The sequence below is a fragment of the Carcharhinus amblyrhynchos genome, chromosome 7 (genome assembly GCF_965287045.1).
Source record: "Carcharhinus amblyrhynchos chromosome 7, sCarAmb.v2.hapA, whole genome shotgun sequence".
Taxonomy (NCBI): Eukaryota; Metazoa; Chordata; class Chondrichthyes; order Carcharhiniformes; family Carcharhinidae; genus Carcharhinus; species Carcharhinus amblyrhynchos.
The window spans coordinates 127,721,414-127,748,519 of record NC_137330.1 but is presented as its reverse complement, the minus strand read 5'-3'; the positions used below and the strand labels follow the sequence as shown (position 1 = coordinate 127,748,519).

General features: G+C 44.6%; 1 protein-coding gene across 1 annotated transcript in view; it reads right to left on the bottom strand.

Moving 5' to 3' along the window:
* The window catches only part of LOC145345624 (dynein axonemal heavy chain 8-like), a gene marked incomplete at its 3' end in the record, with an annotated part of 1,250,971 nt that overhangs the window by 440,562 nt on the left and 783,303 nt on the right, over positions 1–27,106 (bottom strand). Inside the window, exon 38 of the mRNA XM_080193458.1 lies at positions 12,299–12,539. Within this exon, the coding sequence (XP_080049584.1) occupies positions 12,299–12,539 (241 nt within the window). The remainder of the gene's footprint in view (positions 1–12,298; positions 12,540–27,106) is intronic.

The following is a 27,106-nucleotide window of genomic DNA, read 5'->3' as shown; positions in this document are numbered from 1 at the left end:
TAAGAATAAAACAGGGAAGGTGACTCATCCATGGCTAACAAGGGAAATCAGTGAGTGTTAAAGCCAAAAAGGAGGCATATAAATTGGCCAGAAAAATTAGCAACAAACCTGAGGACTGGGAGAAATTTAAAATCCAGCAGAAGAGGACAAAGGATTTTATTCTGAAATGGAAAATAGAATATGAGAATTGGTTTGCAGAAAACAAAAACTGACTGCAAAAGCTTCTATTGATATGTGAAGAGAAAAAGATTGGTAAAGACAAATGTAGGTCCCTTACAGTTAGAATCAGATGAAATCATAAAGAGCAACAAAGAGATGGCAGACCAGCTGAACAAATACTTTGGACCTGTCTTCACTAAGGAGGACACAACTAACTTTCCAGAAATACGAGGAGACAGAGGGCCTAGCATGAAGGAGGAATTGAAGGAAATCCTTTAGTCACAAAATTATGTTGGGGAAATTGTTGGGATTAAACCCAATAAATCCCCAGGACCTGATGCTCTATATCCCAGAGTACTCAAGAAAGTTGGTCTAGGAATAGTGGATGCATTGAAAAATAAAGTTGAAAGTATATTTATTTATAAGTCACATGTAAGGCTTGCATTAACACTGCATTGAAGTTACTATCAAATTCCCCTAGTCGCCACACTGCGGTACCTGTTTGAGTCAATGCACCTAACAACATGTCTTTCAGGCTGTAGGAGGAAACTGGAGCACCAGGAGGAAACCACGCAGACACTAGGAGAACATGCAAATTTCACAACGACAGTGACCCCAAGCTGGGAATCAAACCCGGGGGTCCCTGGTGTTGTGAGACATCACTGCTAACCACTGTACCACCATGATGCCCAATGGTCAATGACCAAAGGCTAGTGATTAGTGATTATTTTCCAGCGTTCTGCACTCTGGGAGTGTTCGAGTGGATTGGACTTGTACTCGTTAGAGTTTAGAAGAATGAGGGGAGATCTCATTGAGACGTATAAGATGATGAATGGGATGGATAGGATAGAGGTGGAGAGACTCTTCCCGCTCAAAAAAGACAGTAGGACTAGGGGGCACAGCCTCAAGATAAGGGGGAGGCGGTTTAGAACGGAGTTGAGGAGGAACTTCTTCACTCAAAGGGTGGTGAATCTCTGGAATTCTCTGCCCGTTGAAGTGGTGGAGGCTGCCTCGCTAAATATTTTTAAGAAGCGGGTTGGTGGGTTCTTGATAAGAGAGGGGATTAAGGGTTATGGGGAGAGGGCGGGAAAGTGGAACTGAGCCACGACAGATCAGCCATGATCTTATTGAATGGCGGGGCAGGCTCGAAGGGCTAGATGGCCTACTCCTGCTCCTATTTCTTATGTTCTTATGTTCTTATGTTTTAAAAAAGGAGCGAGAGAGAAAATAAATAGACCGGTTATCCTGACATCGATGATGGGGAAAATGCAGGAGTCAGTTATTAAGGATGCAATAACTGAACAGAAAGCTTCGTGTTTTTAAGTGTCCAGATAACCAACAACCTGTCCTGGTCCCCCCCATGCTGACACTATAGTTAAGGAAGCCCACCAACACCTCTACTTTTCAGAAGCCTAAGGTAATTCAGCATGTCAACTCTGACTCTCATCAACCCTAACAGATGTACCATAGAAAGCATTCTTTCTGGTTGTATCAAAACTTGGTATGGCTCCTGCTGTGCCCAAGACCACAAGAAACTACAAAAGGTCATGAATGTAACCCAATCCATTACGCAAAACAGCCTCCCATCCATTGACTCTGTCTGTACTTCCTGCTGCCTCAGCAAAGCAGTCAACATAATTAAGGGCCCCACACGCCCTGGACATTCTCTCTTCCACCTTCTTTCATCGGGAAAAAGATACAAATGTCTGAGGTCACGTACCAACCGACTCAAGAACAGCTTCTTCCCTGTTGCCATCAGGCTTTTGAATGGACTTACCTTGCATTAAGTTGATTTTTCTCTGCACGCTAGCTATGACTGTAACACTACATTCTACACGCTTTCTCTCTCTCTCATTTTCTTCTCTATGAATGGTATGTTTTATCTGCATAGCGTGCAAGAAACAATACTTTTCATTGTATACTAATACATGTGACAATAATAAATCAAATCAAAAATCATTTGGGAAGTGGTGACAGGATCAGTCCATGTCAGCATGGTTTCAGTGAGGGAAAATCATGCTTGACAAATCTTCTGAAATTTTTTAAGGATGTGACCAGTAGAGTGGACAGGCCTGAACCAGTGGATGTTGTGTATCTAGACTTTCAAAAGACTTTTGACAAGGTCCCACACAAGAGATTAATGATCAAAAATAAAGCTCATGGTTTGGTAATAATGCATTGATGTGAATAGAGAATTGGTTGGCAGACAGGAAGTGGAGAGTGGGAATATATGGGTCCTTTTCAGAATAGCAGGCAGTGACAAGTTGGGTACCACAGGGTTCAGTGCCGGGAGCCCAGATAGTCACAGTATACATCAATGATTTGGATGAAGGAATTAACTGCAATATCTCCAAATTTGTAGACGACACTAAGCTGGCTGGCAATGTGTGCTGTGAGGACGATGCTCAGGGGCTGCAGGGTGACTTGCACAGGCTGGCTGTGTGAGAAAATCCTTGGCAAATGCAAGACAATGTGGGTAAATGTGAGGTTATCCACCTTGGTGGCAAATACAGAAAGGAAGATTATTCTTGGAATGGTGGCAGTTTAGGAAAAGGCAAAGTGCAATATGACCTGGGTATCATGGTGGAACAGTCACTGAAGGTTGGCATGGTACAGCAGGCAGTGAGGAAAGCTAATGGCATGTTGGCTTTCATAGCAAGAGAATTTGAGTATATGAGTAGAGATATCTTGCTGCAGTTATACAGGCCTTGGTGAGGCCAAACCTTGAGTATTGTGTAGTTTTGGTCTCTTAATCTGAGGAAGGACATTCTTGCTACTTGATATTAATATGTTCCAGAGGGAGCAGCACGTGACCCTTGTGGCTAAAGGGATCAAGGGATATGGAGACAAAATGGGGGTGGGATACTGAATGGGCACAATCAGCCATGATCATGTTGAACTTTGGTGCAGACTCGAAGAGCCAAATGGCCTAGTCCTGCACATATTTTCAGAGTCACAGAGTCATTGAGATTTATAGCGTGGAAACAGGCCCCTCGGGGCAGCTTGTCCATGCCAATCTTTTTTTTAGCCACTAGGCTAGTCCCAATCGCCCATGTTTAGCCCAAATCCCTTGATCTTACCCACATAACAAACTAAATGCTTTTTAGAAGACAAAATTCTCCCCGCTCCATTACTACCTCTGGCAGCTTGTTCCAGACACTCACCATCTTTTGTGTGAAAAAAATTGCCCCTGGGCCTTTTTGTATCTCCCCTCTCATCTTAAACCTATGCCCTTTAGTTTTAGATGCCCCCACTGTTGGGAAAAGATGTTGACTATCTAGCTGATCTATGCCCCTCATTATTTTATAGACTTCTATAAGTTCATCTCTAAGCATCATCATGACATCATTCAGGAAAAAATCCAATCTATTCAGCTTCTCCTCATAATTCAAGCCATCAACTCCCGGTAGCAACCAAGTAAATCTTTTCTGCACTCTTCCTAGTTTAATAATAACAATGTGGAGTTGCTGGCATTGGACTGGAGTGGGCACTGTAAGTAGTCTCACAACATCAGGTTAAAGTCCAACAGGTTTATTTGGTAGCACGAGTTTTCGGAGTGCTGCTTCTTCATCAGGTGAGTTTAATAGTATCCTTTCTATAATAGGGTGACCAGAAATGCACACAGTATTCCAAGTGTGGCCTTACAAATGTCTTGTGCAAATTCAACAAGATGTCCGAAGTGCTGTATTCAATGGTCTGACCAATTAAAACAAGCATGCTGAATACGTACTTCACCACTCTGTCCACCTGTGACTCCACTTTCAAGGAGCTATGAATCTGTAGCCCTAGATTTTTTTGTTCTATAACTCTCCTCAACACCCTACCATTAACTGAGTAAATCCTGCCCTGGTTCAATCTACCAAAATGCATCACCTCACATTTGTCTGAATTAAACTCTATCTGCCATTTATCAATCCACTGGCCCAACTGATCAAGATCTAAGTTTCGACAAACAACATAAACAGCAAGTGGTAAACAGAGCTTAGCAATCCCACAACCAGGGTTCAGATCTACGTTCTTCAGTCCTGGCACATTCAGTCGTGAGCAGTGGTGGACAATTAAATAACTCACTGGAGGAGGAGGCTTCACAAATTTCCCCAATCTCAATGATGGAGGAGCCCAACTCATCAGTGCAAAAGATTAGGCTGAAGCATTCACAGAAACCTTCAGCAAGAAATGCAAGTGGATGATTCACTTTTGCCTTCTCCAGTGGTCCCCAGCATCTCAGATGCCAGTGCACAGCCAATTCGATTCACTTCGTGTGATATTAAGAAACAATGCAGTCACTGGATACTGCAAAGTCAATGAGCCATGAAAACATTCTGGAGACTTTTGCTCTAGAGCTTGCTGCTCCCCTAGCCAAGCTCTTCCAGTACAGTTACAGCACAGGCATTTCCCCAACAATGTGGAAAATTGCCCAGGTATGTCCTGTACACAAAAAAGGACAAATGTAAAGCAACCAATTACTGTCCAGTCAGTCTACTCTCGATCATCAGTAAAATGATGGAAGAGGTCATCAACAGTGCTATCAAGCAGCACCTGCTCAGCATTAACCTGCTCAGTGATGCCCAGTTTGGGTTTCGCCAGGGTCACTCATCTCCTGACCTCATTACAACCTTAGTTCAAACATGGACAAAAGAGCTGAATTCCAGAGATGAGGTGAGAGTGACAGCCTTTGACATCAAGGCCACATTCGACTAAATGTGACACCAAGGAGCTCTAGCAAAACTGGAATGAATGTGTATCAGAGGGAAATCACTCCACTGATTAGTGTCAAACCTGGTATGTAGAAAGATGGTTGTGGAGGGTCAGTCATCTCAGCTCTAGGACATCTCTGCAGGAACCTCTCAGGATAGTTTTCTAGGCCCAACCATCTTTAGCTGCTTCATCAATGATCTTCCCTCCATCATAAGGTGGGGATATTTGCCAATGATAGGAAGCAAAGAATTGGCATAAATGGGTCTTTTTCTGATTGGTAGTCAGTGACTAGTGGGATTCCACAAGGATCTATTCTAGGACCCCAACTGTTCACATTATATATTAATGATTTGGAAGAGGGAACTGAATGTATTATCTCTAAGTTTGCAGACGATACAAAGTTGGGTGGGAGGGTGAACGTGAGGAGGATGCAGTGATGCTTCAGTGTGATTTGGACAGGCTGAGCGTTTGGGTATCTGCACGGCAGATGCAGTATAATGTGGATAAATGTGGGGTTATCCACTTTGGTAACAATAAAAGGAAGACAGATTATAACTTGAATGGATGTAAATTGAGGGAGGTAGTTACTCAGACACCTATTGAATTCGGTGATCAGCCATGATCAAAATGAATGGTCGAGTAGGCTTGAAGGACGAAATGACCTACTCCTGGTTATAGTTCATATGTTTCTATGATTGCACAATGTTTGGCACCATTCGCGACTCCTCAGATACTGAAGCAGTCCATGTTAAAATGCAACAAGATCTGGACAGTATCCAGGCTTGTGTTGATAAGTGACAAGTAACATTCATGTCACACAAATGCCAGGCCATGACCATCACCAGTAAGAGACACTCTTGCTACAGCTCCATATATTCAATGGTGTTACCATCACTGAATCCCCCACTGTCAAAATCCTTGGGGTTATTATTGACTAGAAACTCAATTGGACTCACCACATAAACACAGTGGCTACAAGAGCAGATCAGTGGCCCGGAATATTGCGGTGAGCAACTCATCTCCTGACAACTAAAGCCTATCCACTTTCTTCAAGGCACAAGTCAGGAGTGTGATGGAATATACCCCACTTGCCTGGATGTGTGCAGCTCCAACAATACTCAAGAAGCTTGATACCATCCAGGACAAAGCAGCCTGCTTGATTGGCACGTTCACAAACATCCACTCTCTCCACCACTGAAGATCAGTAGCAGCAGTATTTTCTGCCTTATTGTTTATTTATACAAAAAACAAAGAACAAAGAACAAAATAGCCCAGGAAACAGGCCCAATGAGCCCACGCTGCCATTTTAACATTATGAGTCCCCCCTCCACCCATGACACTTGTCAATGCTTATGGCATTCCACATTGAGGGAAGACTAATTTAGGGACAATTTGTTACACCAATCAGCCTAATAGTACATCTTTGGGTGTATGCCCCTTGTTAGACAACAAGGCGGACCGAAGCACCTGTAGTTTAAAAGAGAAAAACATCAGTATCATCCACATCCTTATACATTCCCAGAGACGTCCCAAAGCTCCTGAACCTTATTTAAAACAGTCTCCTATATCCCTCCATCTCCATCCCGCTCAGGTGCCTGTCGAAGTTACTCTTAAACAACTCCAGTGTGCCTGCCTCCACCACCTTACTTGGCAGAGCATTCCATACCCCCACTACCCTCTGTGTGAAAAACCTCCCTCTAACATCCGAATTATACCTTGCCCCCCTCACCCTAAGCCTGTGTCCCCTCGTGCGTTTCCAACCTAGGAAAAAGCTTACCACTGTTTACTCTATCTATACCCTTCATAATCTTAAATACCTCTATTAGATCTCCCCTCAGTTGCCGTCTTTCAAGGGAAAACAGCCCCAATTTGCTCAATCTTTCCTCATAACCCAGTCCTTCCATACCAGGCAGCATCCTGGTAAACCTCCTCTGCACTGTCTCCAGGGTCTCCAAATCTTTCTGGTAGTAAGGCGACCAGAACTTGAGCCATGACATATCAGCCATGATCCTATTGAATGGCGGGGCAGGCTCGAAGGGCTAGATGGCCTACTCCTGCTCCTATTTCTTATGTTCTTATGAACTGGACGCAGTACTCCAAATGCAGCCTAACCAACGTTCTATACAACTGCAACATTAGACTCCAGCTCTTATACTCTAAAGCAATTGTCTGAAGCAATTCACCAAAGATCCTTAGACTGCACCTTCCAATCCATGCCACTTCCATCCAGAACAAAGGGCAGCAGATACATGGAACACCAACATCTGCAAGTTCCCCTCCAAGCCACTCACCGACCTGACTTGGAAATGTATCACCGTTCCTACGCAGTCGCAGAGTCAAAATCCTGGAATTCCCTCTTTATTGGCATTGTGGGTCAACCCACAGTACATAGGGCAAGTAGGAATGGGCAATATTTGTTGGCTAGCAACGTCCATGTCACACGAATGAATAATAAAATATTCAAAGTTGAGTTAGATTTTGGGGTGTCAAGGGCTATGGGGTAGGACAGAAAAATGGAGTTGAGGACACAATCAGTTCAGCCTTGATCTTACTGAGTGGCGAAGAAGGCTTCATTGGCCAAATGTCATCCTGCTTCTAATTTTTTGCTCTTGTGTTAAGGAGGTATTTCAAAGATCTCATTTAACGATCCAAAGATGTGCAGGTTAGGTGAAATGGTTAGGTGAATTGTGTCTTTGCATCCCAAGATATGTCGATTTGATGGATGAGACATGGTAAATGTGTGGGGTTACAGGGATAGAGCAGGGGAAAGGTAACATACTCTGTCAGAGTCAATATAGAGTCAATGGGCTGAATGGTCTCTTCTGCAATGTAGGGATTCGATGATTTTTATGATTCCATTCAGAAAGAAATACTCTATGAGAAGGATGCACCATTCATGGTTAACTGAGGGAGTTACAGATAATTTGAAATCAAAGGAAGAAATGTATAGTATGTCAAAGATTACTGATAGATCAGAGAACTGGACAGAGTTTAGAAACCAGCGAGCAATGACACCATAGAACATAGAACATAGAACACTACAGCACAAACAGGCCCTTCGGCCCACGAGTGCGCCGATCACATCAACACCTACCAATCTATAGACCTAACTATAACCCCCAATCCCATAAAACCCCATATACTCATCCAGAAGTCTTTTAAAAGACCCCAGCAAGTTCGCCTCCACCACCACTGACGGCAGCCGATTCCATTCATTCACCACCCTCTGAGTGAAAAACTTACCCCTAACATCACTTCTGTACTTTCCTCTCCGCACCTTAAATCTGTGTCCTCTCGTAGCGACCATTTCAACCTGGGGAAATAGCCTCTGAGAATCCACCCTATCTATTCCTCTCAACATTTTATAAACTTCTATCAGGTCCCCTCTCAACCTTCGTTTCTCCAGGGAAAAGAGACCCAGCTCCCTCAACCTATCTTCATAAGGCATGCCTCCCAGTCCAGGCAACATCCTTGTAAATCTCCTCTGTACCCTTTCAATAGCTTCTACGTCTTTCCTATAGTGAGGCGACCAGAACTGCGCACAGTACTCCAAATGAGGCCTGACAAGGGTCTTATAAAGTTGCAGCATTACCTCCCGACTCCTAAACTCAATCCCTCGATTAATGAAGGCCAGTACACCATACGCCTTCTTGACCACCTCCTCCACCTGCGAGGCCGATTTAAGAGTTCTGTGGACCCGGACCCCAAGATCCTTCTGCTCTTCAACACTACTAAGACTCCTGCCCTTGATAGTGTACTCGTTCATCCCGTTGGTTCTGCCAAAATGGACGACTACACATTTATCCGCGTTGAAGTCCATCTGCCACTTCTCCGCCCAGTCCTGCATCCTATTTATGTCCTGCTGCAACTTTTGACATCCTTCCAGACCATCCACAACACCACCGACCTTCGTGTCATCAGCGAACTTACTTACCCATCCCTCCACTTCCTCATCCAGGTCATTTATGAAAATGACAAACAGCAAGGGTCCTAGAACAGATCCCTGGGGCACTCCACTGGTGACTGACCTCCATTCAGAAAAAGACCCATCCACAACCACTCTCTGCCTTCTGCAGGCAAGCCAGTTCTGGATCCACAAGGCCAAAGGCCCTTGGAACCCATGCCCTCTCACCTTCTCAAGAAGTCTTGCATGGGGGACCTTATCAAATGCCTTGCTGAAGTCCATGTACACCACATCCACGGCACTTCCTTTGTCAATGTGTTCAGTCACATTATCGAAGAACTCAACTAGGCTCGTAAGGCACGACCTGCCCTTGACAAATCGACGCTGACTATTCCTGATCATGTCAAACCTCTCCAAATGCTCGTAAATCTTGTCCCTCAGAAGCCTCTCCATCAGCTTACCGACCACTGAGGTCAGAATCACCGGTCGGTAATTTCCCGGGCTATCTCTGTTCCCTTTCTCGAAAATAGGAACTACATCCGCAATCCTCCAATCTTCCGGAACCTCTCCCGTCTCCATTGACGATACAAAGATCATCGCCAGGGGCTCTGCAATCACTTCCCTCGCCTCCCACAGTATCCTGGGGTACATCCCATCTGGTCCCGGCGACTTATCTATCTTGATAGAATTCAAAAGTTCTAACACATCCTCCACCTTAATATACACAAACTCAATCTTTTCCATCTGCTGCAAATCCGTAGCAAAATCTCCCAGATCAGCTTCCACCGTGAATACTGAGGCAAAGTACTCATTAAGCACCTCTGCCATTTCTTCTGGTTCCACACAGACCTTACCCCCTTCACCTTTTATAGGTCCTATCCCTTCTCTTCTCATCCTTTTACTTTTCACATATTTATAGAAGGCCTTGGGATTCTCCTTAATCTTACCCGCCAAGGTCTTCTCATGACCCCTTCTGGCTCTCCTAATTTCCCTTTTAAGCTCCTTTCTACAGTCCTTATACTCCTCAAGATCCTTAACCTCTCCTAGTTCCCTGAACCTTTTGTACACCTTCCCTTTCCTCCTGACTAGGTTCAACACAGCCTTCGTGCACCACGGTTCCCGCGACCTACCAAAACCCCCTTGTCTCATCGGAACGTTGTCATGCAGAGCTCCAGACAAACATTCCTTGAATATCCACCACCTTCCTTCGGTACTTTTCCCTAAGAACGCCTCCTTCCAGTTTATTTGTCCAAGTAACTTCCTGACTTCTTTGTATCTCCCCTTACTCCAGACAAACACCTTCCTAGCCTGCCTGATCCTATCTCGTTCCAATGCAATTGTGAAGGAGATAGAATTATGGTCACCATTCCCAAGATGCTCTCCTACCGAGAGATCCATCACCTGCCCTAGTTCATTCGCCAGTACCAGGTCAAGTACAGCCTCTCCCCTCGTAGGCTCATCCACATACTGTGTCAGGAAACCTTCCTGAACACACCTAACAAACTCCTCCCCATCCAAACCCCTTACCCTCGGGATATTCCAGTCGATGTTTGGGAAATTGAAGTCTCCCATCACGACAACTCTGTTATTAATACATCTCTCCAGAATCTGTTTCCCTATCTGCACTTCAACTTCCCTGTCACTATTGGGCGGCCTATAGAATACACCCAGCAAAGTTTTCGACCCTTTGCTGTTCGTAACTTCCACCCACAGAGCCTCTGTAGATAGTCCCTCCACGGCATCCTCTTTCTCTGCAGCCATGACACTGTCCCTGATCAACAGTGCCACTCCACCACCTCTTCTGCCACCCTCCCTGTCCTTCCTGAAGCATCTGAAACCTGGCACCTGAAGTACCCAGTCCTGTCCCTGAGACATCCAAGTCTCCGTAATGGCCACCACATCACATTCCCAAGCAGCAATCCACGCCCTAAGTTCATCTACCTTATTCACTACACTCCATGTTCAGGTCTGCCATAATCTTGCTTAATGGGAAATTGGGCTTGAGGAACCATTTCTCTGCATTTTTATGATGAACAAAGAACAAAGAAAATTACAGCACAGGATCTGGCCCTTCGGCCCTCCAAGCCTGCATCGACCATGCTGCCAGACTGAACTAAAACCTTTACCCTTCTGGGGACCATATTCCTCTATTTCTATCCTACTCATGTATTTGTCAAGATGCTCCTTAATAGTCACTACCGTATCTGCTTCTACTACCTCCCCTGGCAACGCATTCCAGGCACCCATTACTCTCTGTAAAAATCTGCCCAGTATATCTCTTTCAAATCTTTTCCCTTGCACCTTAAACGTGTGCCCCCGAGTAATTGATTCTTCCACCCTGGGAAAAAACTTCTGACTACCCACTCTGTCCCTGCCTCTCATAATCTTGTAGACTTCTATCACGTCACCCCTCAACATCAGTCGTTCCAGTGAGAACTAACCAAGTCTCTCCAACCTCTCCTCATAGCTAATGCCCTCCATACCAGGCAACATCTTGATAAATTTTTTCTGTACCCTCTTCAAAGCCTCCACATCCTTCTGGTAGTGTGGCGACCAGAATTGAACACTATATTCCAAAGTGCAGCCTAACTAAGGTTTTATAAACTGCAACATGATTTGCCAATTTTTAAACTCAATGCCCCAGCCAATGAAGGTAAGCATGCCTTATGCTTTCTTGACTATCTTCTCACCTGCATTGCCACTTTCAATGACCTGTGTACCTGTACATCCAGATCCCTTTGCCTATCAGTACTCTTAAGGGTTCTGCCATTTACTATACATTTCCTATCTGTATTAGACCTTCTCAAATGCATTACCTCACATTTGTTCAGATTAAACTCCATCTGCCGTCTCTCCACCCAAGTTTCCAACCGATCTATACCCTGCTGTATCCTCTGATGGTCCTCATCGCTATCCGCAAATCCACCAACCATTGTATCATCTGCAAACTTACTAATCAAACTAGTTACATTTTCCTCCAAATCATTTATATATATATTACAAATAGCAAAAGTCCCAGCACTGCTCCCGGAGGAATGCCACTTTGTCACAGCCCTCCATTCAGAAACACATCCTTCCACTGCTACCAATTGTCTTCTTTAACTGAGTCAGTTTTGTATCCACCTTGCCAGCTCACCTTTGATCCCATGCGACTTCACCTGTTGTGTTGTGAGAAATAAAGTAAGCATTTAGAATTAAATACAAAAAAACTCTGACTTCTTTATGAAACACTGAACAGTACTCGATCAAGGCCTATAATTTGGGAAAGGAATGAGCACAGGCCCTGACTGTGCTTCAATAAGAGAATTGGCACATAAAGTATCAGACATGCACTCATGTGATACCAGACAGTGACTAGGCTGACTTTGGTCCATCCAATGTAGAACTAAGTGTTAAGGGTCTCAGGTGAAGGGTAATAGAATGGATAACAGGGGTAGTGCAAAACTGGCCTTTAATTTGCTATTATTTGTGTGATTACTGAAATCCAAATTTTGTTCCTATGAGTTTTGAGTTATACTGACCAATGGCTTATTTTACCTCAATTTCATCCTTGAAATGAAGCAGGGGAGCATCCATAACATTTTTCAGAGAGAACGTTTCTGATGCTACATTAAATGTATGCCCTGTTACTTCAGATATCCGATCCCAGTGTCTTGGTTTTATTGACTTGCTGGACATCATTTCCAGGAGGGGACATGATTCACTGAAATCATCTATTTTCTTTTTTAGATCCAGAAATGCCTGCCATTCCTTCAAGCCTTTGGGCAACCTACGGCACCTAGAAATAATCCAATTGAAGAATGAATCACATGGTCAACAAATGTGTTAAAATTTCTTAAATATGATTTATCACACATTAATCAGGAATCTGTGAAGAACGTGAGTGCTGAGATCAAAAACAGATACAAAGTTAACTCAGATAATCATGGATTAATTGGATTAATATACATCCTGAGGAACTTTTAGAATCTTTAATAAAAGATTCTGAAATATTTAAAGATAAAATAATTAGGAGTAGCAAACACATTTTTTCAGAAACAAAAGGTGGGTTTTCCATTACTCTCCATGGTGGGTGTCTTGGTGGGCAGAAGTGAAAAAATCGTGAGTGCAAAAATTGCTTTCACAATATTATAAGTCAGTTTATGGAAGTATACTGGCAAGCCTACAATGGGGGGAATCACATTTCCTGCCACGTGAAATTGGGAATAGCTTGAGCATAACTTTAAATATTAGGCATACTCCTGGAAAAGGGTTCTCTCTGCAATGCTGAATTGATTCACCAATCATGCAAACCTCTTTTGTAGCACAATGTGCTGTTCACATTGTGAGCTGCACTCCATTCAGGACTTGAGGTTCATTCGCTTACTTATTTCAGCATTCCAAGCACCTAGAACATCTTCATCAGGTTCAGCTGCCAATAACACTGCACTCTAGGGATAGAAATAGCAGTAATAGAGTTGGCTGCAGAGTGAAGCCCCAACTCAGGGATGGGATGGGTCATACATAATAGGGACATTGGGGGGTGGAAGGTTTCCACACAGTACAGTGCCAGAGACTTCAAGAAATGGGAAGGGTAAAGTTCACCCAGGTCTCAGAAAGGACAGTAGGACTAGGGGGCACAGCCTCAAGATAAAGGGGGGGCGGTTTAGAGTTGAGGAGGAACTTCTTCACTCAAAGGGTGGTGAATCTCTGGAATTCTCTGCCCGTTGAAGTGGTGCAGGCTACCTCGCTAAATATATTTAAGAAGCGGGTTGATGGGTTTTTGATAAGAGAGGGGATTAAGGGTTATGGGGAGAGGGCGGGAATGTGGAACTGAGCCACGACAGATCAGCCATGATCTTATTGAATGGCGGGGCAGGCTCGAAGGGCTAGATGGCCTACTCCTGCTCCTATTTCTTATGTTCTTATGTTCTTACGCATATTTATAGAATCAGAGAATATACAGCGTAGAGTCAGGCCCTTTGGCCCAAACTGGTCCATTCACCTAAATGTCTGTCTAAGCTAACCCCATTTGCCTGCATGTGGCCCATATCCCTCTAAATTTTTTAAATTTTGTCAGTGTTCCTGCTTCAACCTCTTCTTCTGGCAGCTCATTCCATATAAGTACCACTCTCTGTACAAAAAAGTTGCTCCTCAGGTTCCCATTAATTCGTTCCCTTCTTAACTTAAACCTATGCCCTCCAGTTCTCGATTTCCCAACCCTGGGAAAAAGACTGAGTGCATTCACCCTATCCATGCCTCTCTTGATCTTGTATATCCCTCAGGCTCCTATGCTCCAAAGAAATAAGTCCTAGCAAGTCCAATCTCTCCCTTGCCAGGACTCAGTCCCTTGAGTCCTGGCAACATCCTTGGTAAATCTCTTCCGCACTGTCTCCAGTTTAATAACATATTTCCTTTAGCAAGGTGACAAAAACTGAACACAATACTCCAGATGTAACCTCACCAACATCCTGTACGACTGCAACATAGCTTCTAACTTCTAAACTCAATGCCCCGACTGATGAAGACCAGCATGCCAAAAGCAGGAAGTTTACCCAATTGTAGCTCCTTACAGACCGCATGGATAGGATGGAGCAGCAGTTGGATGCACTGAGGAGCATGAAGGTGGCGGAAAGTGTCAACGATAGGAGCTTTGGAGAAATGGTCACGCTCAAGGCGCAGCCAGATAAATGGGTGACCACTAGAAGGGGCAGGCAGTCAGTGCAGGAATCCCCTGTGGTCGTTCCCCTCTCTGACAAATATACCATTTTGGATACTGTTGGGGGAGATGGCCTATCGGGGAATAACAGCAGTACCAGCTAGAGCAGTGGCAGCATGGCTGGCCCTGTTATTAAGCAGGAAAGGACAAAGAGCGCTAGCGCAATAGTTATAGGGGACTCTGTAGTTAGGGGTGTAGATAGGTGTTTCTGTAGCCAGGAAAGAGATTCTAGGATGGTATGTTGTCTCCCTGGTGCCAGGGTCCAGGGCAGAAAACATTATGAAGGGAGAGGGTGAACAGCCAGAGGTCATGGTACATATTGGTAATAATGACATAGGTAGGAAGAGTGATGAGGTCTTGCAGCAGCAGTTTAGGGAGTTAGGTAGAAAATTAAAAAGCAGGACCTCTAGGGTTGTAATCTTGGGATTACTCCCTGTGCCACATGCCAGTGAGGCCAGGAATAGGAAGATAGTGTAGTTCAACATGTGGCTAAACAGCCTGTGTAGGAGGGAGGGTTTCAGGTATCTGGACCACTGGGGCTCTTCAGGGGCAGGTGGGGCCTGTACAAGGAGGACAGATTGCATCCAAACTGGAAAGGCATAAATATTCTGGCTGGGACGTTTGCGGGAATCACAGGGGAGGATTTAAACTAGTTTGGCAGGGGATGGGAACCAAAGCAAAGGTGAATTAACTGAAGGGGAACCAGAGAATAGTGCCAGTAAAACTTGGAGAAAGGGCAGGCAGGGTGTCGTTGCTAATCAAAGAGATCTGGTGGACTAAATTGCATTTGTTTCAATGTGAGAAGTGTAACAGGTAAGGCAGATGAACTTAGAGCTTGGATTATTACTTGGAACTATGATGTTGTTATTACAGAGACTTGATTAAGGGAAGGATAGAATAGGAAGGAAGGACATTCCAGAATATAGATGTTTCAGGTGGGATAGAGAGGGATGTACTGGTCAAGGAGAATATCACAGCTGTACTACGGGAGGACACCTCGAGGGCTCATACTGCGAGGCAATATGCGTGGAGCTCAGGAATAGGAAAGGTGTAGTCACAATGTTGGGGGTTTACTATAGGCTACCCAACAGCCAGTGGGAGATAGAGGAACAGATATGTAGGCAGATTTTGGCAAGGTGTAAAAGTAACAGGGTTGTTGTGGTGGGAGATTTTAACTTCTGTTATGTTGATGGGGTCTCACTTAGTGCTAGGGGCGTGGATGGGGCAGAGCTGTAAGGAGCATCTAGTAGGGCTTCTTGAAACTGTATGTTTATAGTCCAACGAGGAAAAGATCCATTCTGGACCTGGTATTGAGGAATGAACCCAGCCAGTTGATTAACATTTCAGTAGGGGAGCAGTTTGGGAACAACGACCATAATTCAGTAAGCTTTAAGGTACTGATGGATAAAGTGTAGTCCTCAAGTTATGGTGCAAAACTGGGCAAAGGCTAATTACAACAATATTGGGCAGAAACTGAGGAATGTAGATTGTGTGCAGATATTTGGGGGCAAATTAACATCTGGCATGTGAGAGGCTTTCAAGTGTAAGTTGATAGGGATTCAGAACCAGCACATTCCTGTTTAAGAAGGGTGGCAGGCAAAAGGCAGGGAATCATAGGCCGGTTAGTTTAACGTCTGTTGTAGGGAAAATGTTAGAATCCGTGATCAAGGAGAAAATAGCGAGGCATCTTGAGGAGAACTGTTTGATAGAGCAGATGCAGCACGGTTTCGTTAAGGGGAAGTCGTGTCTGACGAATTTATTGGAGTTCTATGGGGATGTGTCTAGGGCGGTGGATAGAGGAGAGCCGGTGGATGTGGTGTTTCTTGATTTTCAGAAGGCGTTTGATAAGGTGCCGCACAAGAGGTTATTACAGAAGGTCAGGGGGCATGGAGTTGGGGGTAGGGTGTTAGCGTGGATAGGGGATTGGCTGTCAAATAGGAGGCAGAGAGTGGGGGTCAATGGGTGCTATTCGGATTGGTGGTTGGTGACTAGTGGAGTGCCCCAGGGGTCGGTGCTGGGGCCTCAGCTATTTACCATTTATATAGATGATCTGGAGGAGGGAACCGAGTGTATGGTGTCAAAATTTGCTGATGACACCAAGATTGGTGGAACGGTAAATTGTGCGGAGGGTGTGGAAAGTCTGCAGAAGGATCTAGATAGGCTGAGCGAATGGGCCAGGAACTGGCAAATGGAATTTAATGTTGGCAAGTGTGAAGTTGTCCACTTTGGTAGGAATAATGGTAGGAAGGACTATTACTTACATGGCGAAAAACTGCAGCATGTGACGCTGCAGGGAGACCTCGGGGTCCTTGTGCATGAGTTGCAAAAACCCAGCCTGCAGGTGCAGCAGGTGGTCAGGAAGGCTAATGGGATGCTGGCCTTCATAGCGAGGGGGATTGAATATAAAAGTAGGGAGGTCTTGCTGCAACTGTACAGGGCACTGGTGAGGCCGCAGCTGGAGTACTGTGTGCAGTTTTGGTCGCCGCACTTACGCAAGGATATTTTGGCCTTGGAGGGAGTGCAGAGGAGCTTTACTGGGCTGATACCGGAGTTGACGGGGTTGAACTATGAGGAGAGGCTGAATAAACTAGGCTTGTACTCGTTAGAGTTTAGAAGAATGAGGGGAGATCTCATTGAGACATATAAGATGATGAATGGGATGGATAGGATAGAGGTGGAGAGGCTCTTCCCGCTCAGAAAGGACAGCAGGACTAGAGGGCACAGCCCCAAGATGAAGGGGGGGCGGTTTAGAACGGAGTTGAGGAGGAACTTCTTAAGAACATAAGAACATAAGAACATAAGAAATAGGAGCAGGAGTAGGCCATCTAGCCCCTCGAGCCTGCCCCGCCATTCAATAAGATCATGGCTGATCTGTCGTGGCTCAGTTCCACTGGTGGATCTCTGGAATTCTCTGCCCGTTGAAGTGGTGGAGGCTGCCTTGCTAAATATATTTGAGACGTGGGTTGATAGGTTTTTGATAGGCCAGGGGATTAAGGGTTATGGGGAGAGGGCGGGAATGTGGAACTGAGACACGACAGATCAGCCATGATCTTATTGAATGGCGGGGCAGGCTCGAAGGGCTAGATGGCCTACTCCTGCTCCTATTTCTTATGTTCTTATGTAAGGATGAAGGTAAGTATGGCAAGTTTTGTAAACCATGGGTAATGAGAGATATTGTGAGCCTAGTCGGAGAGGAAAAGGAAGCATTTGTCAAGACTAGGAGGCTGGGAACTCATGAAGCAAGAGTAGAATACAAGGAAGGTAGAAAGAAACTTAAACAGGGAGGGAGAGGTAAAAATCATCGGCCAGCAGGATTAAGGAAAATCCAAGGCTCTGTCTCCATATTAAAGGAGCAAAAGGGTAGCGGGGAGAGGGTTGGCCCACTCAAGGACAGGGGAGGGAATCTATGCGTGGAGCCAGAGGAAATGGGTGAGTTATTAATGAGTACTTTGAGTCAGAATTTACCAAAGAGAAGGACTTGGTGGATGAGGAATCTGGGAAAGGGTGTGTAGCTAGTCTGAGTCATGCTGAGATCAAAAGGGGGAGGTATTGAGGTTCTTGAGAAACATTAAGATAGACAAGCCCCAGGACCTGATGGACATACCCCAAAATACTGAGACAAGCAAGGGAGGAAATTGCTGGGGCTTAAGAGAAATCTTTGTATCCTTACTGGCTACAAAGGAGGTCCCAGAGGATTGCAGAATAGCCTTTGTTAAAGAAGGGCGTAAAAATAATCCAGGTAATTACCTGGTGAGCCTTACGTCAGTGGTAGGGAAATTATTGGGGCGGATTCTTCAAGACAGGATTTACTCCCTCTTGGAAATAAATGGATGCATTAGCGAGAAGCCACATGGTTTTGTGAAAGGGAGGTTATGTCTCACTAACTTGATTGAGTTTTTTGAGGAAGTGACAAATATGATTGATGGGGGTAGGGCAGTGGATGTTGTCTTCAGTAAGGCCTTTGACAAAGTCCTTCATGGCAGACTGGTGCAGAAGGTGAAGTTGCATGGGATCAGAGGTGAGCTGGCAAGGTGGATGCATAACTGGCTCAGTCAAAAGTCATGATGTGGAGATGCCAGCATTAGACCGGGGTAAACACAGTAAGAAGTCTCACAACACCAGGTTAAAGTCCAACCAGTTTATTTGATAGTAAACCCACAAGCTTTTGGAAACTCTGTTCCTTTGTCAGGTGTGTGGAAAGCAAGCGGAGAGGAGGACCCAGAGAGAGAAGATGAGCGACTGACTTTTTAAAACTTTTTGCGGGCTTTCTAACTGTTAAAACTAGCTTTAAACATTAACTGGAAGTGGGCCGCAGGGTCTGCTGGGAAAGGTTTTGTAATAGAGAAAGGGTACTCACCTGGTAAGCATTCTCATTGTTCGTGGAGCGAGTGGAGAGGAGGATCCAGAGAGAGAAGGTGTTTAGTCACATTTTCAAAGAATTCAACTGGGCTCATAAGGCACAACCTGCCCTTGACAAAGCCGTGCTGACTACTTTGATCATACTAAACTTCTCTAAATGTTCATAAATCCTGTCCTTCAGTATCCTCTCCATCAACTTACCAACCACTGAGGTCAGACTCACCGGTCAGTAATTTCCTGGGCTATTCCTGTTCCCTTTCTTGAAAATAGGAACCACATCCGCAATCCTCCAGAACCTCTCCCGTCTCCATCGATGACGCAAAGATCATCGCCAGAGGCTCTGCAATTTCTTCCCTCACCTCCCACAGTAACCTGGGGTACATCCCATCTGGTCCCGGTGACTTATCTATCTGGATGCAATTTAAAAGTTCCAACACATCCTCTTTCCTAACATCCGCATACTCAATCTTTTCAGTCAACCGCAAACCTGCAGTACAGCCTCCCAGGTCATTTTCCACCATGAATACCGAGGCAAAGTATTCATTAAGCACCTCTGTCATTTCTTCCAGTTTCACACAGACTTTTTCCCCTTCACTTTTTAAAGGTCCTATTCCTTCACATCTCATCCTTTTACTCTTCACAAATTTGTAGAATGCCTTGGGGTTCTCCTTAATCTTACCTGCCAAGGCCTTCTCATGACCCGTTCTGGCTCTCCTAACTTCCTTTTTAAACTCCTTCCTACAACCCGTATACTCCTCTAGATCCTTAACATCTCCTAGCTCTCTGAACCTTCTGTACGCCTTTCTTTTCTTTCTGACTAGGTTCATCACAGCCTGATCATGTTGTTCTTTCTAGACCAACTGCTTGCATCCTCTATATCCCACCTGTTCATGTGTCTATCCAGATAAGTCTTAAATGTCACTGACATTGGAGTACTGTGCGCAGTTCTGGTTGCATCACTATAGGAAGGACGTGGAAGCTGTTGAAAGGGTGCAGAGGAGATGGACAAGTTGGGCAAAAGGGCTTATTTCCATTTTCTCAACCTCTATGACTTTCATGCATCTCAGTCATGGCAGATTCCTGCAAAAGGCAGCAGCCTCTCTACTATATTTGCTGCACTCAACTGAATTCCTTCAATATGACAAACCTCCTCCAATAAGATCGAACAGCAGTAACTCTGCAACATTTTCTGTGTCACAATTAGTATCATATCAAGAAACACCAGTCGAGCTGTGATTACTAAGGTTGGATTAAATGTTGCCAGACAACCATTTAGCCATGAATGAGTCCTCCATATCTCCTTCTTCACAAATAGGGTGAAATCTGGCAGTGAGATGGCAGATGGTGTCCAGCAATACTCCTCAGTCTTTATATGGATGAGGACCACATGAGAATGAGGAGATTCTAAAAACTGCTTGCCATATATTACACTGCCTCCTCTTGACTAAATACACCTGCTATCATGGCTGTTTCTGGACTGCAGAAGCCTCCAAAATCATGAAGTCCGCAGGTTTGCCTTGACCTGAGAACAGAGACCACACTTCAGGTTTATAAAGTACTACCAACTGATTCCCTCTCTATAATGTTGGGATACTAGATCTAAATCCCAACAAATTGCTATTTCGGCATTAATATGAAGATAAGTTCTTCACTCCATGTACAATTCTATTGACAATCTCGGGAGTTTTGATCAAACCAGATTTTATTTAACAGCCCAGTTCAAATATAATAAATGACTCCTATATTCAAGAAAGGGAACAGGGATAGCCCAGGAAATTACCAACCGGTGAGTCTAACCTCAGTGGTTGGTAAGTTGATGGAGAGGATACTGAGGGACAAGATTTATGAACATTTAGAGAAGTTTAGTATGATCAAAAGTAGTCAGCATGGCTTTGTCAAGGGCAGGTTGTGCCTAATGAGCCTGGTTGAGTTCTTTGAAAATGTGACTAAACACATTGACGAAGGAAGAGCGGTGGATGTGGTTTATATGGACTTTAGCAAGGCGTTCGATAAGGTACCCCATGCAAGACTTCTTGAGAAAGTGAGAGGGCATGGGATCCAAGGGGCTGTTGCCTTGTAGATCCAGAACTGGCTTGCCTGCAGAAGGCAGAGAGTGGTTGTGGATGGGTCTTTTCCTGCATGGAGGTCAGTCACCAGTGGAGTGCCCTAGGACCCTTGCTGTTTCTCATTTTTATAAATGACCTGGATGAGGAAGTGGAGGGATGGGTTGGTACGTTTGCCGATGACACGAAGGTTGGTGGTGTTGTGGATAGTCAGGGATGTCAGAAGTTGCAGCATGACATAGATAGGATGCAAGACTGGGTGGAGAAATGGCAGATGGACTTCAATGCAGATAAATGTGTAGTGGTCCATTTTGACAGGTCCAATGGGATGAAGGAGTATAATATCAAGGGTAAGACACTTCGCAGTGTAGAGGATCAGAAGGACATTGGGGTCCAGGTCCATATGACTCTTAAATTGGCCTCGCAGGTGTAGATAAGAAGGTGTATGGTGTGCTAGCCTTCATTAATCGAGGGATTGAGTTTAGGAGTCGGGAGATAATGCTGCAGCTTTATAAGACCCTTGTCAGACCCCACTTAGAGTACTGTGCGCAATTCTGGTCGCCTCATTACAGGAAGGATGTGGAAGCCATTGAAAGGGTGCAGAGGAGATTTACAAGGATGTTGCCTGGATTGGGTGACATGCCTTATGAGATTGGTTGTGGGAGCTACTTTTTTCTCCCTGGAGAGACGAAGGACGAGAGGCGACCTGATAGAGGTTTATAAGATGTTGAGAAGTATAGATCGGGTGGATTCTCTGAGGCTATTTCCCAGGGCTGAAATGGTCGCTAAGAGAGGACACAGGTTTAAGGTGCTGGGGACTAGGTAGAGAGGAGATGTCAGGGGTAAGTTTTTCACTCCAAGGGTGGTGGGTGAGTGGAATCAGCTGCCTTCGGTGGTGGTGGAGGCGAACTTGTTGGGGTCTTTTAAGAGACTTCTGGGTGACTGCATGGGATTTAATGGGATTGAGGGTTATAGATAAGCCTAGTAGGTAGGGACATGATGAGCGCAACTTGTGGGCCGAAAGGCCAGTTTGTGCTGTAGTGTTTTATGCTCTATCACTCAACATTTTACAATTGATAAGTACTTAAATGGCAAGATACAATTCTTAACTGCTTATCTACCCCTATGAGTTCCAATATTCCAATATTTCTCTTCGGTGTTCACGCAGGGGGACATGAATATAGCTGAGGAGGACATTGGGTTGCAGGGGTGTAAAATAGACAGTATTACGGTTGATAAAGGGGATGTGCTGGAAATTCTTGAGGGGCTGAAAATAGATAAGTCCCCTGGTCCGGATGGGATCTACCCTAGGATTCTCTGGGAGGCTAGAGAGGTGATTGCAGAGCCTCTGGCTCAGATCTTCAGGTCGTCATTGGTCTCTGGTGTAGTCCCGGAGGATTGGAGGATAGCGAATGTTGTCCCATTGTTTAAGAAGGGGAACAGAGACTTTGCCGGGAATTATAGACCGGTGAGTCTTACTTCTGTTGTGGGCAAGGTTTTAGAAAAAATTATTAGGGATAGGATTTATAGTTATTTGGAGTGTAATGAACGGATTAGAAATAGTCAGCATGGTTTTGTAGCGGGTAGGTCGTGCCTTACTAACCTTATTGAGTTTTTTGAGAAGGTGACCAAAGAGGTGGATGGGGGCAAGGCAGTTGACGTGGTATACATGGATTTTAGTAAGGCGTTCGATAAGGTTCACCATGGTAGGCTTCTGCAGAAAATGCAGATGTATGGGATTGTGGGTAATCTAGGAAGTTGGATCAGGAATTGGCTATCAGATAGGAGACAGAGGGTGGTGGTGGATGGTAAATATTCATCATGGAGTACAGTTACGAGTGGTGTGCCTCAGGGATCTGTTTTGGGGCCACTGTTGTTTGTAATTTTTATTAATGATCTGGATGAGGGTATAGTTGGGTGGATTAGTAAATTTGCTGATGACACCAAAATTGGAGGTGTGGTAGATTGTGAGGAAGGGTGTCATAGTCTGCAGGGAGACTTAGATAGGTTGCAGAGCTGGGCCGAGAGGTGGCGGATGGAATTTAATGCGGAGAAGTGTGAGGTAATTCACTTTGGTAGGAGCAACAGATGTGTCGAGTATAGGGCTAACGGGAGGACTTTGAATAGTGTGGATGAACAGAGGGATCTAGGTGTGTGTGTACATAGATCCCTGAAAGTTGGGAATCAAGTAGATAAGGTTGTTAAGAAGGCGTACGGTGTCTTGGCGTTTATTGGTAGGGGGATTGAATTTAGGAGTCGCAGTGTAATGTTGCAACTGTACACTACTCTAGTGCGGCCGCACTTGGAGTACTGTGTGCAGTTCTGGTCCCCGCATTACAAGAAGGATGTGGAGGCGTTGGAGAGGGTGCAGAGGAGGTTTACTAGGATGGTGCCTGGTATGGTGGGGAGGTCCTATGAGGAGAGACTGAGGGATTTAGGGTTGTTTTCGTTGGAAAGAAGGCGGCTAAGAGGGGATCTTATTGAAACATATAAGATGATTAGAGGTTTAGATAGGGTGGATAGTGATAGCCTTTTTCCTCGGATGGAGAAAGCTAGCACGAGGGGGCATGGCTTTAAATTAAGGGGGGGTAGCTACAGGACGGATGTCAGGGGTAGGTTCTTTACCCAGCGGGTGGTGAGGGATTGGAATGCCCTGCCTGCTGCAGTTGTAAATGCGTCTAGTTTGGGGGCGTTTAAGAGATCTCTGGATAGGTTTATGGACGAAAAGGGATTGGTATAGGCTAGTGGGTCATTGTTTTTGTAACTGGTCGGCGCAACATCGTGGGCCGAAGGGCCTGTTCTGCGCTGTAATGTTCTATGTTCTATGTTCTATGTTCTAATTGATGCAATTATATATTAGAAGCTTGTATATATTTAAACACTGTTTTTAAAATGAGTTAGCAAAGCACAGGCTGACTTGTTTGTACTTAGGTTGCCAGTTTTGGAGTTTTCAGACAAGCTCTAAAAAGAAAGAGAAAGAGAAACACACCTTGCTTCTTTCTGTTCCAAGCATGAACTGCTTGTTTTAAAAATGAAAGAGAATCTGTTTTCTCTGCAAGCTTAGCTCCTCCCATTAAGCACATGACTCAGCCCTGTCAATCAACATGGCCAAAACTCTACACTGAAACCCCAGGGGTAACCTAAGTACAGGCATTAGCACTGCTTAAGCAGATTATTCACATATTTATTCTGTTCTCTCAGCTAGCAATTTAAAACATTTCTTAGACAAAACAGCACCCTGCAAATCAGATCTGATTTTGAAATACACCCCTTAAGAGAAACATGATACACATATATTTCTTAAAGGCAGAGTGTCAATGGTCCAACTGCTTAAATTAATGAACCAACAATATGAAAATATGGTTTCATTTTTCAAAAGTGTGAGAAGTAGTGTAATTTTTAAGGCTGCAAGAGCTAACAGTACAATCAGCAGTGATGGACGAGTTCAGCAGCATACAGAAAGGGGGAGGCACATGACAGACAGTTAACTAGGTTACACGAAACAGATAACCGCAGTGATGAGATTAAGCGCAAAATGGGAGTTGAGAGAGTGTTAATTGAAGGAATGACACAATACAAGCCATTTACAGTGTTTAAAGTTAACAAGGTTAACAGCCAAATAAGGGGGAATAACACAATACAAGCCATCACAATGTTTGAAAAACAGTATAAAATGTGCTGCAAATCTATGTAAGGTGTGCCTATTTTGACTAGACACCCGGTCTTGCAAGAACGACAAATAAAATCTTGCTCCTTCAGAACTTGACTTGACTAAATTGTTTAACTGTGAGCTGTGTTTCTCACAATTGGGGGCTCGTCCGGGATCCTAACATCCCTGGTAGGGAGGTTGCCGGTGACAACTGGGAAGACGCGTCCCGTTCCAAATTGAATGGTCCCAGGTGTTCATCGGTGGACTTCTCTGCCACTGACTGTTGAGAATCCTAGGAAAGTTGTTCTGAACGAGTAAGTGGGAAACGATAGGCACCGTCGTGTGGTCGGGCAACGCTGCGGACCAAGGTAAGAAAAGTGACTTTTAAGTATTGCCTTGGCGACCGGGTCATGGTAGGTAAACCATGGGAAGTGGGGGTAGTAGGACAAAGTCCCCCGGGAAAGGTGCTGGGAATCCGCGGAGAAAGGGTGGGGCCCCAGGGAACATCCCTCCAGAAAGTCCTTTGGGACGGATGTTGGAAGAAGGGTGGGGCCCCAGGGAACATCCCTCCAGAAAGTCCGTTGGGAAGGATGTTGGAAGGTTTGGGCACTAGTACTTGTACTAGGGATAAAAACAAGACGACAATGATGAAATATTGTGTTTTGTTTGGGTGAAGGAACCAATCAGGAGTCCGTCCGTCTTCTGGCCAAAGTACGGTTCGGTTGAGGATTGGGTTTGTCAGATTCTTAATAAATATGTGAGACAGAAGCAGCCGGCGTCCCAGGAAGGAATTGATCATGCAAGTTGCTGGATAATGTTAATTTAGGGGCTGCGGGGGAGGTTATGTGATGAGGGAGCAGAGGAAAGTCGAATAAGGGAGGTGCCCCTAGAGGCACTGGAGTTTGTGGATGGGTCACGAAGTATATAGATGGATCAGCATGAATGGGATGGACCTACAATTGGTCTGAGCAGAAAGAGGTAGAGAGAAGTATGTCAGTGGAACTGGGAACCCTGACATGGGCTTTTACTGAGGTGCGGGGAGAACGCTAATAGTGGTTATGTATTTGGAATTGTGCATGACTATATGACTGTTTGAGAGAGAAAGGGATTTGTCACGACATGAGGCACCCGAATCAAACATGGTCAAATTTATTAGAGGCCAGTGAGCTCCCATCAGTAAAGGGTTAAAAAGAGACAAGCAGGCTGACTCTGTATGGTACAGAGAGAGAGAGAGAGAGAGAGGGTGTAACTGTGTAATTGAGACCCTCATGTGATGTAATAGATATAGCCAAAGTGAATTGCTTTAAGTTTTTAAGTTTACTAAATTATGTAGGGATCAGACAGAGATTTGAATTCTGCCAAGTGGGAAAGGTGGCATTATATTGCATCTTAAAGTTGTGAGGAGAGATAACCATTTAGGCACATAGTAGATTTGATTTTGTACTTGCCTGTGTTGGTTACAAAGGCAGAGCTGTAGAAATAATTAAACATATAGATTGCACATTAGAATGCTTTCAGTATTTCTTCGTGCATCTGTGCTCCAAGTGATGTTTTGTTTTATTGTACCAGAATTGTAAGGTGCAAGGGTCTTGATTTAGTGAGGATATTTAATGGTGATAAAAATAAATCTTATTTTGGATTTTCTGAATCAGGCTTTAGTTAATTAAACTGCTGTACTTTGACTCACAATTAGTCTCAGAGGTATCTTTACCTACAAGGATTGGTGCTGAAACCTGGGATCTGTTTACGGGTCCGGTTGAATGGCCACAACTGGAGCTCCGGAACAGATTACCAAATTTAAGGGAGTGAATCAAAGTACAGTAGGTGCTCATCTGTGATGAAAAAGTGTGAGTGTGTGTGAGAGGTCTGAGCTGAGCACGTACAGACAAGGAGGCATCTGTCTTTACACCTAGCCCTAGACCAGTTGTTAAGAGGGGTAGCCCCCTACGCAAAGCTCAGGAGTTTGAAGTGGGTGTAAAGGCTAGAGAAGGATGCCTGGGATGTGATGTTCAGACGTGAGTAAGAAAGAAAGCCGGCTTAATAGTGTGAGCTTAAAGGTGTAAGCTCACGAGTGTAAGCGGTGGTACGGAGGGGACTGATCACCCCTGATAGGTATCACCGGACTGTGATAAGAGCGACCTAGGGGTGGGATCCATTTCACCCACTAGATCAACAATGGAAATGATTGAAAAAAAAGGACAGAACTAAGAAAATTGGAATTCTCTTAGTTTGAATTAATTGAACAGGTTTAAACCAGATTAATTGAACACATCTCAGTCTTGGGTAAAAAAATATTGGGCTGACGACAAGGAGAAAATTAAAACGTCAGAATCACAGATTAGAGAGTTAGAAAAGAGAAACCAAACAAAGAAAATAGCAGTATTGTTAATACATCAGTTAGCTGGACTAATTGAACAAGTAGTCACTTCCACTAAGAAGTGGAGTGGGGATAAAAAGATTAAGGAATTAGAATTCAGAGTAAGGGAACTGGAGAAACAAAACCAAGTGTTAGAAGACTACTGCAGAGGGACATCACCTCCCTACTCCGGCAGTATGACCATGAAACTCACAGCGCC